A 13,380-nucleotide genomic window follows, 5' to 3' on the forward strand; every position below is an offset into this window, starting at 1 on the left:
AGTGACTTGCCCAGGGTCACACAGCTAGTAAGTGTTATGTGTCTGAGGTCATATTTGAACTCAGGTCCTCCTGAATCCAGGGCTGGTATTCTATTCACTGCGCCACCTAGCTGCCCCTAGATTTCTTTATTTTTGAAGGGGCAATTAAACAATTTCAAATTAACTCAATGAGTCTTAAGACAGGCAAATTTAGGTAGGCCCAAATGATTTTGCAACTGAATACAAAAATCAGTAGCAAATTCTTAATGGAAACATTCTATAGAATGAGAAAGTGACTAAGAGGCATTCTGAATTTGAGAGCTTTTCCTTTTTTTGTGTTGTGTTCTTCCTCTATACCAGTTTTCAGTGGATTATATTCTAAAGTGATGATTTTTGCATTAACCTAAAAAGATAGAATAGCAGTTGGCTTCTTATGGAATGAAAAGTTGTTGCGAATATTGAGGTGTCATTGTTACTGTTTTCAAAGTTGCCGAACGCTTTTGTCTTTTCAGGGTATACTCAGATGTTGGTAATATTTTCAGTTAATCCAGAATGTGCTATTCATTTGAAGTTTATGGTTGAAGTGCCAGACTGTCCGTATTTCTCTCAGTGCGTAGAAATTTATGCCTAAAGTGGAGCAGATTCCCTTACAACATTGTTTTTCTAATATAATAAAATGGATTGAAATCTTAGTTCCTCCACTGCATGAAATTTCTGGATATCTTCAGCATCTTTAAAGAAACTAATTGAATTTTCATATGGTTAGTTTAATAGATATATTTCAGTATGATCCCTTACATTAAGCAAACACCTTTGCTTCCATCATATATTTCTGTGGGCAAATGTAGTGGTTGTATATTTGAATGAAAATTATGTCTTTTGATATAGTTATGTGACTTATCTCCCCATCTTGATTATAACTTTCTTGATGAAAAGAAATTTTTTTTTCTTCTCTTTTTTTTTTTTTGGGTTGGGCAGTGGGGTTAAGTGACTTGCCCAGGGTCACACAGCTAGTAAATGTTTTGTGTCTGAGGTCGGATTTGAACTCAGGTCCTCCTGAATCCAGGGTTGGTGCTCTCTCCACTGTGCCACCCAGCTGCCCTCAAGGAATTTTTTTTCTTAATTAGAGCACATAGTGTAGTGTTTTACATATACTAATCATTTAATCAGTGGGCATTTATTAAGCACTTAGTATGTGTTAATATTCTTTATGTATGCAAAGGTAAAATTAAAACAGTCCTTCATACACAGATATATGATACTCTTGATTGGTAGCGTCCATACAAAATGGTATATGTTTTTGAAAAATTGTTCATCCAAAATGAAGGTAGTTGACAATGTTGGGGTAGGTCTGCACGCGAAATACAAATTAACAATATGCCATAATGATGATTTCTTTCTGCTTAAAAGGAATTAACCAGTAAAACTGCCTCATTCTTTAATTCATAATGTAATTTTTGTGAGTCACTGTTCAAGGAGTTATAATTAATAACTAACAGTTAATAATTAGACTTCTTATGTGCGCACCTAAATTGTCAGAAAATGTATATTGAATGAACTTTTCAATTTGTCCACATTAAAAAAAAACTAATGCTGTCAAAAGATAAAAAAAAAATTTAAAGAAAACACTGTATAGGTTTGTTAACATTTATTAAGTACTTACTTTGTGAAAAGAAATAGAACCATTTGCTTTGAGGAATTGCAAAAGAAATATAGTACCATTTGAAAACTGTTTAGATCTATTAGACGCAGAGGGCAAAGTGAAAAGAAACAGTCCATTTGATTGTTTCCTCAAAATAAACTCTATTTGAAAATTCTCAGTCATAGTAAAAATACAAAGCTTCTGGGTAAAAGAAAAGATACTGCAGATAGAAAATAAGCATAGGCAAAAAGAAAAAAAAAATCTCCTTTTCCAGATGATATGATGGTTTACTTAAAGCAGGGCTGCACAACCTGTGGTCCATGGGCCATTTACATCCCACTGGCTGATTGCAGCGTGCCAAAGAGTTTCCTCTACATGCAAAGGATGTTACATTTTTCTCTGCATTTTTCTTGGGCTGCTGGAAATCCTTTGGCATGCTGCAAGTGGCAGGTTGTGCAGGGCTGATTTAGAGGATCAAGAGATTCAATTTAAAATTTAAATGAAACAATTACTAACTTCAGCAGAGTTGAAGGATATAAAATAAACCTAGAGGCTTTTTGCATATTATCAGTGAAACCCAGCAGGAAAAGATAGAAAGAAAAACTATTTAAAAATTCTACTGAATGTGTAAAATATTCGGGATTACACCTAAGAAGAAACAAGAAAGAAGTATATGAATATATTTACAAAACGTATGTTTCTTCTGCTACTACTCCTTGTGCTGCTTCTGCTATTTCTCTTACATCCAGATCTGCGGAGAGAGATGAGGGCATCTACACATCTTTTGTGAAGTTGGTTGCTATACCTAAATGATTATAGATATGTTTTCTATAATGCCACATATTCAGCAAAAGAGTCTAAGGAAGAGAATTAGTATTCATATTCTTGGTTACAGAAAGTGGACTTTTAAAAAAGCATGATGATATCTGCTATTTCTAAAGATGCAATTAAAAACAAATTTACACTTACTGAGCACAAGTGGCTGGTAATTGTCTTGTAATATTGAGAATCATTCAGCACTCTCAGAGAAATCAAGAAGTAATGTAGCAGTTTCACTTGAAGGAAGACCTTTATATAATGACAGTGAAGTGCCATTTTGGAATTAGTTTCCATTTTTGTAGCTCAATTGGTTGAAATAGTATTAAGTTTTTATCTTCTATCATATTCTTCCTGGAAACATAACGTATTAATTTAAGCAACCTACCTGTGAGTGCCATTAGGCTCTTTCTTCCTGGTAATTTTAATAGAACCCAAGGAATGCTCTCACATCATATTTTCACCAAAACTAATTATGTTGTATGCATCCCTTAGAGAACTATAGAGGATAAGCTAATTCTTGAAAGTATATGCAATGGTCAGATCATAAACTTAATTCATTATTACAGCTTGATTATGAGCTCCTTGAGAGCAGAGACTGTATTTACCTTTGTACTTCCCTTGCACTTAGCACAGTACCTGCTGTACAGTAGGCAATTAATCAATACTTGTTAACTTTACTTGCACTTGATTACAGTTCACTTGAAGTTCTTATGCGTTAATACATTTAATAAACCTATGGTTTTGATGCAGTATCATATATGTTTGTATAACTATAAATTGAAAACATTGAAAATTCCAAATGGGTTGCCAATCAAGGTGTCATAAAGGTTATAAAACCATTATAGTACCTCAATGTTTATTCTACATCTCTTCCTAAATGAAATAGCTGGTAATTAATGCCTAATTTTGTTTTCCATTGAATGTACTTTGTTGAAGAATAATAGGAGTTAACTGTTCAACCATATGTGTTTTGCAGTGCTATGGATATTTTCAATAATGTAGTCATAATGGCAGTTTCTGTACAAAAAGGTAAAGAAGATGGTTGGTCATGAATACACTTAAAGGAAACATTGTTTTTGAGACCAAACTCCTGACGTGCATAGAATTGGCAATGTTGCAGTAAAACTTTTGGATGAATTTTTTTATATTTTATTATTTTTTTTTTAATGAGGCAATCGGGGTTAAGTGACTTGCCCAAGGTCACACAGCTACTATGTGTCAAGTGTTAGGTCTGAGGCCGGATTTGAACTCGGGTCCTCCTGATTTTAGGGCGGGTGCTCTATCCACTGCACCACCTAGCTGCCCGTGATGAATTTTTTTTTTAAGGAAAAAAAAAAAAGAAATAGATGTGAAATTGGGATAGTTAGTGCTCAGGGTTAGACAGTGCTAATATAGTTAAAATGACTATACTACCCAACTTAAATTTAACTACTAAGTGCTGTATTGTACCAATCAAAGTCCTTACTCATTTATTGTTTATAGAACTTGATAAAAATAATAACATCCATGTCAAGCAAGAGAAATTCAAGAATCTCAAGGAAAATAATGAACAAAAAAACTTGGAAAGAAGAGCACCTAGCAATACAAAACCTCAAATTTTATTACAGAGTAATAATCCTCAAAAATGTTTTATATTAATTAAAAAATAGAAAAGTCAAGTAGTCAAAATGACTGTGTATATACACAAGGTCCAGAATCAATTCTATATAGTAATATAGTATTTGACAAACTAAAGACTCCAACTATTAGGGAAAGGCCTGACGGGAAAACTTGAAAGCAATCTGATAACAATTCAATTTAGCCCAATGTTTCACACCAGGTATTTAGCACAATAACCTCTAAGTGGATATGTGACTTAGATAAAGAAATTAGAGGAGCAGGTAAGGGGATATCTTTTACAGCTATGGAAAGAGGAAAAGTTTTTTTATATAGTATTTTATTTTTTCCAGTTATATGTAAAGACAATTTTTAATATTCATTTATTCGATTTAATATTTATTTTTAAAAATTCCAATGAGTTCCATTTTTTTTTTGAGGCAATGAGGGTTAAGTGACTTGCCCAGAGTTACATAACTAGTGAGTGTTATATATCTGAGGCTGGATTTGAGCTCAGGTTCTCCTGACTCCAGGGCCAGTGCTCTATCCACTACACCACCTACCTGCCCATGAGTTCCATTGTTTTTATCCTTGCCTCTCTTCTCTCCCCCTTTCCTAAAATGGTAAGCATTTTGATGTGTTATATATGTGCAATTGTGTGAAACATATTTCCATATTAGTTATGTTGTGAGAGAAAAAGCATATTAAGAGGAAAAACACACAAAAAAATAAAGTGAAAACAGTATGCTCCTATCTGAATTCAGACTCCATCCGTTCTTTCTCTGGACGTTAGCATTTTCCATCATGAGTTCTTTGGAATTGTCTTGGTTCATTGTATTGTTGAAAAGAGCTAAGTCATTCATCTTGATCATCTCACATTGTTGCTGTTACTATGTATAATGTTCTCTTGGTTCTGTTCATTTCACTTTGTATCAGTTCATATAAGTCTTTCTAGGTTTTTCTGAAACTATCCTGCTCATCATTTCTTATTGCACAATAGTATTTCATTACATTCATATACCACAACTTGTTCAGCCATTCCCCAATTGATGGGCATCCCCTCAATTTCCAATTTTTTTGCCACCACAAAAAGAGCTCCTTTAAGTATTTTTGTATATGTTATAGATGAGGAAACTGAGTCCTGGGAGGTCAAATTCATTCACCAAGATGTTAATGCTAAGACAGTGAGAAAACCTAGATTGTATACCTGACCTTTGCCTTCAAGGTTCTTTCTACTATATTATGCTATCCCTAATTATAATGTACTTGGGAAGCTCACTATAAATAATTATGTTATTGATAATCCTTTTGTAAAGAGATGAATCACTCCTTAACATACTCATTCTGTACAAATAGGGATTCTTCATATATAGGGGACAGTTATAGATCATAAGCTCATGGAATCATTGGAAAATAGATTTAGAGCTTCCTAAAATAGTTAATCGAGATAAAAAAGAAAAATGCCATGGAATACTCACACTTATACTGAATCAATTAGAGGTGGTTTCAGTTGAAATGGAGAACTTCCACAGGCCCTAATTTCTCAAAATACTATTAATCATTAGAGTGTTGATTTTAACCTGGAATGCATGAATTGTAAATAAAAAAAATTGATGATTGTATTTGATTATAATTGGTTTCCTTTGTTATCCCTCCTATTGTATTTTATGCATTTGAAAACATTCTGAGACGGCTGCCAAGGAGTTCATGACTCTTCAAAAGTTTAAGAGTCTGCAATAGAATATCTCCTAGAGGGTTGTGCATGAAACCATAGGGTAGTGGCATTATCCATGAGTACTCTTGAGGCCTGATTAGTGAGGAAGATCTGAAAAGCTGGATATTTAAAAAGCAGTTTGGTAAGAGCTGGGTGGAAGGTGTCCCAAGTGAATAAAATTGTTAAGTGGCTGAACTATGGTTGGTGTAGAGAGAGAAAGAAGACTATTCTATAAAGTAGAAATCAGTGTTCTGAGCCCTACCATACTGTTTGTTCTTTGGTGATGACTACAGAACTGAGGAAAGAACTTTTCACAATTCAGGAGCTTGCATGAAGGGCCTATCAGGAAAGACTCCAAGAAGCTGATGGCTCCCATCATTTGTTCTGTGAGCTGTAGCATGACTATGCTCATCTATTATGCTTGGAAGTTTGAAAGATTGAAGGAGATTTGAACCCCATTTTATATGGATTCAGATAGTGTTTTACCAGTTGATTGACTTCTTATGATGGTCAGTATTTTGGTAGCGGAAAAAAGGAATACAGGAGAGCTACTTCTGGTTTTGACTGATTGCCTCTATCTGTCCATGTCTGTCTGCAGATTGTTTATCTGCTCCAAACAAGACCTAAACAGAATTCATTGCATTTTCCCCAAGCCCTCCCATCTTCCTAACTTCCCTTTTACTGTTGTGGGGCACTACAATTCTCTTAGTCAACCAGACTCCTCAACTCCTCTGTCACACTTACCCCACCCATCTAATTTGTTGCCAAGTCTTGTTGTTGTTTCAGTCTTCACAGTATCTTTACTGTATGTCTCCTTTTGAATCACAGCTGCCACACTCACACCTAAGACTACTGTAGTAGTCTTCTCTTTGATTTCAAGGCTCTTTCTTCTCCATTTTCTTCTCCATTCAGTTGCTGAAGTGATTTTCCTAAAACACAGATTTGACCAAGTCATCTCCCTTTCTCTCCTAATAGTTTCCAGTTGCTCCATATTACCTATAGTATCAATTATATAATTTTATGCATAGCATTTAAAACCATGCACAACCAGGCCCCTTCATACATTTCCAGTTTTCCTATACCTGACCAGTTACCTTCTTGCTGTTCCTTGCATGTGATACATTGTCTTCCTACTCCGTGCTTTTTCACTGGTGCATAGAATGTTTTCCCTTTTTACTTCTGCTTCTTAGAATCTCTGGTTTCTTTTATGACTCAGCTGAATCATCATCTTCTACATGAAGGGCTAATTGACTTGATGTACTTTAAAAATGCTCATTGATATGGTTAATATAGTCCAGTCCCATTTTTTAGAGGTAAGGACAATGCAGCTAACAGAAAGGATGTGACTTGCCCAAAGTGACACTTCTCTTCCACTGCTGACAGGGAGAAATGTGGATATGGGGAATAGTTGATGACTGTCACCATGAGAATTAATGAGTTCACTAGGGAATTAGAAAGGAGAGAAAAGACTTTCTAGAAAGATATCCACAATTAAGAAATGGATGTAAGTCCATCAAAGTTCCTTGTCACACAAACCAAAGGAGGAAGTGTTTTCAGATGTCAAATGCTACTGAGAAATAGATGATCTAGATTTTAAAAAGTCCATTGGATCTACCACATAGGACATCATTATTAACATTTGAGAGAGAAATTTCAATAAGCGGTAGATAAATAGGGCTGTCAGGAATATAAATGTACTGCTACAAAGACTTCCTCCATGGTGTGTTACCAGTCCTTCATTTTACAATTGAGGCCATGAGAGCTTAAATGACTTGCCTTAAGTCACACAAAAAGTAAATAATAAAGCTCAGATTTGTACCCGGTTTTTCTGATTCCAAAGCTGGTGTACTTCTTATTACTCCATGCTGCCTCTCCTCTAGGCAAGGCAGAACAACATAGAGATTCTTTGACCTTCAGTTTGCTCAGTTTTGAAATGGTGATAACTATAACACCTATTTCATAGGACTGTTATGGAATAATGTGTATTAAATACTTTATGAACCTTAAAGTACTATGTAAATGTGAGTTATCATCATCATCATCCTCATTATTTTAGACTTAGAGCTGAAATGGATGTCAGAGAGGAAGATAAGGTTTTTTTTTGCTTCCTAACATCATAAAAATATATTTATAGCCAAAAGCTAGCATCCTACACGATGACAGTACAATAGATCCTTTCCTAGAAAATACAAGGCAAAAGCAATAATTCCTCTTCTCACTATTATTTGTCATAGTTTTAGAAATATTAGTTGAATAGAGCTTTGGCCATGGAATCTGGAAGACCAAATAAGTTGAAATCCGAACTCAGATACTTGACACTTACTAGCAGTGTGACCCTGGGCAAGTCACTTAACCCTGATTGCCTCACCAAAGGAAAAAAAAAGAAATGCTAGCAAAGCATGAAACATAAAGATGAAATTAAAGACATAAAGATAGTCAAAGAGGAGATAAAGCTATCCCTGTTTGCTAGTGACAGGATGGTTTACTTAAAAAAGAATGCTAGGAAATCAACAAAGAAAATTATTGAGATAAGAGCTTTAGCAAAGTTGTAGGCTACAAAATGAATCTACAGAAAACAATCACCACCACAACAGCATTTCTATATAATAACAAATCCAGTCATCCTGATCTCTATCTTGCCACTGGACCCAGATGGCTCCACAGGAGAGAGTGAGGTTGGTGACTTTGCACAGCCCTGCCTCACCTACATCCAATTCACTTGTAAGTCATGACATCACTTTTCTTTGAGATCAAAGGTCAAACAACAACAATAAACAATAATAACAAATAGATCTAAGAGACAATAATACAAAGGGATATTTCATTCAAAATAGTTATAACATGTGTAAAGTATTCGTTAGTCCTTTTACCAAAGCACACTCAATATTTATATAGATTCAACTACAAAATGCTCCTTAAAGAAATAAATTTAATTTAAGTAGTTGAAGGAATATTTATTGCACTTGGCTGGGCCATTTCAATATGATAAAAATCACAGTACTACCAAAGCTAATTTACAGATTTAATGCAGGTCCAAACCAAGTACCAATCACATACATTACAGAACTCAGGAAGATAATAATAAATCATTTGGAGGTACAAGAGATCTGAAATATCAAGGGAAAATAAAAGCAGTAGTAATTAAAAATATTTGGTATGAGTTAACCACCCCCCACAGAATATTAGATCAGTGCAACAGTTTCCAAAAGAGAGAATCTGAAATAATGGAACTTAATAACCCAGTGTTTTGTAAAAACAAAAAGCATAAATTACTCAGGAAACAACTTCCTATTTGATAAGAAATTCTAAGAAAGCTGTTATGTAGGCTGGCAGAAATTTTATCAATATATTGCACGATATTCCTCCCCCCCTCATTTAAATGTGTGTGTGTGTATCCCAAGTATTAAAGAATTCTGATTATTTTCTCTTCTAAATTTTTAATTAATTTATTTTGAATTATTAACAATCACTTTCATAAGCTTTTGGTTTTAAAATTTTCTCCCTCTCCCTTTCCATCTCCTTCCCCAAGACAGCATTCAATCTGATATAGGTTATACATATATATTCCTATTAAACGTATTTTCACATTAGTGATGTTATAGGTAACAGAACCAATAGGAGGCACCACCAGAAAGAGGAAACAAAACACAACAGAAGAAAAAAAAATAGCAAATAGTATGTTTCCATCTGCATTCAAACTCCATAATTCTTTCTTTGGATGTGGATAGCATTTTCTATCATGAGGCCTTTGGAGATGTCTTAGATCCTTGTGTTTCTGAGAAGGGTTAAGTCTATCAATATTAGTCATTGCACAACATGGCTGTTACTGTGTACAACGTTCTCCTGGTTCTGCTCACTTCACCCAGCATCAGTCCATACAAGTCTTTCCAGGTTTTTTTGAAGTCAGCCTGTTCATCATTTCTCATAGCACAACAGTATTCCATTACATTCATATACCACAACTTGTTCAGTCATTCTCCAATTGATGGGCATCCTCTTGCCTTTCAATTCTTTGCCACTACAAAAAGAGCTGCTATAAATATTTTTGTACATGTAGGTCCTTTTCCCATTTGTATGGTCTCTCTGGGATATAACCCTAGAAGTGCTATTGCTGGGTCAAAGATTATGTACATTTTTATAGCCCTTTGGCATAGTTCCGAATTGCTCTCCAAAATGGTTGGATAGTTTCGCAATTCTACCAACAATGCATTAGTGTTCCATGAGTTCATGATTTAGATATAAAGATACTGTAAGCAAACTGAGAGAGCAAGGAATAGTTTACCTATCAGATTTATGGAGAACAGAAGAATTCATGACCAAACTGAGGATAGAGAACATTACGAAAAGCAAAATGGATAACTTTGATTACATTAAATTGAAAACTTTTTGCACAAACAAAGCCAATACAACCAAGATTAGAAGGAAGGTAGAAAATTGGGAAAGAATTATTACAACCAGTCTCTCTGATAAGGGCCTCATTTTTAAAAAATGTAAAAATTTATAAGAATACAAGTCATTCCCCAATTGATAAATGGTCAAAGGATATGAACAGGCAGTTCTCAGATGAAGAAATTCAACCCTTCTGTAGTCATATGAAAAAATGCTCTAAATCACTATTGATTAGAGAAATCAAAACAACTCTGAGGTACCACATCGTACCTATCAGATTGGCCAGTATGACAAAACAGGAAAATGATAAATGTTGGAGAAGATGTGGGAAAATTCTGATTATTTTCTGAGCATTTATGGGCTGGAGGTTGAGAATGAAATATATATTTTTAGACAAAATGTGAATTTTTTTTGTTGCTATCTTTGTTACAAAGGAAGACCTTTTTTTGGGAGGAGGAAGAGTATTTAGGGGAATTGGTAACATGAGTACTCTTCTTTTTAAATATTTTTTCAATTACATATAAAAACAATTTTTAACATTTATTTCTTAAAATTTTGAGTTGCAAAATCTCTCCCTGTCTCCTTTCCTGTTCCCCTCATTGAGAAAGTAAGCATTTTGATATAGCTTATATATGTGCAGTCATACAAAACGTATTTCAATATTAGTTATGTTGTGAAAGAAAACACAGACCACAAAAAAACTCCAAGAAAAATAATGAAAGTTAAAAAAATATATACTTTGATCTTCATTCAGACTTCATCACTTCTTTCTGTGGAGGTGGATAGCATTTTTCATCATAAGTCCCAGGAATCAAAGAATGAGGAAAAGAACCTCTTTGTGTAGAAATATTGATAGCAGTTCTTTTCGTGTTTCCTCCAAATTAGAAACTAATGGACTGTCCTCCTGTTGTGGAATGACTAAACAAATTATCATATAAATGTGTAATGGAACATTATTATGCCATAAGAAATGATGAAATTGTTATTTTTAGGGAAAACTAAAAAGATTTCTATGAACTGGAGGAGAACAAAGTAGGTAGTCAATAAAGTACTAAGCACTTACTGTGTTTCAGGTGTAGTGCCAAGTGAGATTATGACATCAACATTCTTTGAAAGATATTAGAACTATAGTCAATGCAATGATGTACACAAGTCTGTAGGACTAAAGATGAAATATGCTATTCTTCCTCTGCCAGTGGTGATTAACTTAAATTACAGAAAAACTAAAATTTTTAAGCATGCTTAATATGGGAATTTGTTTTGCTGGACTATGCATACTTATCATGAGAAGTTTTTGTTTTGTTCTTAGATTGGGAGGGGAGAAGTAAGACCATATTTTATATATGTCTAATGGTAAATAAATAATTTTTTGAAAATAAAAAAAATTGTACACTTTTTTTTGTACTGAGGTATCAAGCCAAGTAATTCTTTCAGACGTATTCTTAAGTTGAAAGAAAATATAATGCTTTTGATTCATGTTTATTGTATGATTTAATCATTTGAAGAATAAAAGAACTGCTGACACATATTTTCTCAACTTAAAAAGTTGTTCCCTTTATTTTTTGTTCATTATTTTGGGCACGCTCCTTTCTTGACTTCTTACATACATTACATTCTTACATACTTACATTCTTACTGTTTTGTGTCTAATGACAAAATCATTAGTGCCAATCTTAATTTCTTTTCTTGGAAACCATCTATGTTATTAATGTAATTTGCTTAATCTCTTCTATCTGTGAGATCAAGAGTCACAAGATCACTACTTAAAACATTGATTGGGGTCTTTTAGGTAACAGGGGAGTAGTTCCCTGATTCTGGTCTAAGCTTATAAGTATGGATATTTCATCTGTTTTGCAAGTAGTGGTGTTTTGTTAAAAACTTTAATCAAGTTATAAATCCAGGAAAAAAGGCAAAGAGAACACAATTAAGTGCTCCATTTATATTAAAAAAAAAATCTAACTTTTTTCCCCCTTATGACTCAAAGGCTGAAAACTTTACCCCTTTCCTGTAGTGATCAGATTGAGCTGCACTATGTGTGATGATGTTTTCCCATTTGTCCATTCCAAGAGAAATGATATGTCAAGCACAGTCCACAAGTTTTGATTATGTGCTGGGATGGGGCCCTCCCTGAAGTGAAATAATTCTTTCCCCTATATTTATCGAAGAAGTATTTCACTTGTCTTCTGTGCTTTTGTGTAGGTGCTTGTAAGTGACGATTCTGATGGCAATGGCATTGTGGCCCATTTCCCTGCCCATGAAAAGCCTGTTTGCTGTATGGCTTTTAACACAAGTGGTGAGTAGATTTTCTGGCATTGCTTTGTTAGTTTCTAAAGTTGGATTAGGTAGTGTGAATGTTCTCTATCTTTAATGGAATCCTACTTCACTGTAGAATTCTGATTTAGACCACGTCAGTAAATTGCTCTCACCCAATCTAACTTATTGACACTATTTTTATGTATTGTTATTCATCACTAGGGTAAACTGTTAATTTATTGTCATTACTACATTAGATTTTTTCTAATTAGCAAGCATTTATTTTCTCTGCACTCCATTTCTCCATTGAGGGGTAGGGTGAAGTAAAGCAAAGCAAAACCCTTATAAGAAATATACGTCAACATAACACTTGTGTATCAGTCAACAAAACCATGCCTTGAAATGTTTGTCTCATTCTGCATATCGCTATTAGAAGAAGGTAGCATTTTTTATTCACAGCCGTTTGGAGTAGTGGTTGAACATTTCGTCAATTAGCATTCTTCAGTTTTTCAAAGTTGTCCATTTTTGCAATATTTTTATTCTAGTATAAATTGTTCTAACTCTGTTCTTTTCACTTTGCATTAATTACAGCATTAGTAATTCCTTCCATGGATAGCCCATAGTTTGTTCAGCCATTCCTCCATTGAAAGTTACCTCCTTAGTCCTTTGCACCAAAAAGATGCTCTAAATATTTTTGTTTATATTGGTCTTCTGTCTTTGGGGGTATAGTTCTAGTAGGATCAAAATGTATGCAGTGTTTAGCAACTTCTTAGGAATTCTTTGAAATTATTTCTCAGAATAGTTCTACTTATTCACCGTTACACCAATAGTGTGTTACTGTGCCTATTTTCCTATAGACCAGCCATCATTTGTCATTGCTTTAAAAAAAATTTTTTTTTGGGTTACAAAGTCTTTGCCACTCTTATGGGTGCATGGTCGAACTTCAGAATTGCTTCATTTTCATTTCTCTAATTACTAGTGATTTGGA

At 34.1% G+C, this 13,380-nt stretch overlaps 1 protein-coding gene across 9 annotated transcripts in view; it reads left to right on the top strand.

The window, feature by feature from the left end:
• BCAS3 (BCAS3, microtubule associated cell migration factor) overlaps positions 1 to 13,380 on the top strand; it is a 781,854-nt gene that overhangs the window by 218,283 nt on the left and 550,191 nt on the right. For all 9 annotated transcript variants that reach the window (XM_027870394.1, XM_027870395.1, XM_027870393.1 and 6 more), the window contains exon 13: positions 12,339 to 12,432. In XM_027870394.1, coding sequence (XP_027726195.1) covers positions 12,339 to 12,432 — 94 coding nt within the window. The remainder of the gene's footprint in view (positions 1 to 12,338; positions 12,433 to 13,380) is intronic.

The sequence above is a fragment of the Vombatus ursinus genome, unplaced genomic scaffold (genome assembly GCF_900497805.2).
Source record: "Vombatus ursinus unplaced genomic scaffold, bare-nosed wombat genome assembly UNPS02014797.1, whole genome shotgun sequence".
Classification (NCBI taxonomy): domain Eukaryota; kingdom Metazoa; phylum Chordata; class Mammalia; order Diprotodontia; family Vombatidae; genus Vombatus; species Vombatus ursinus.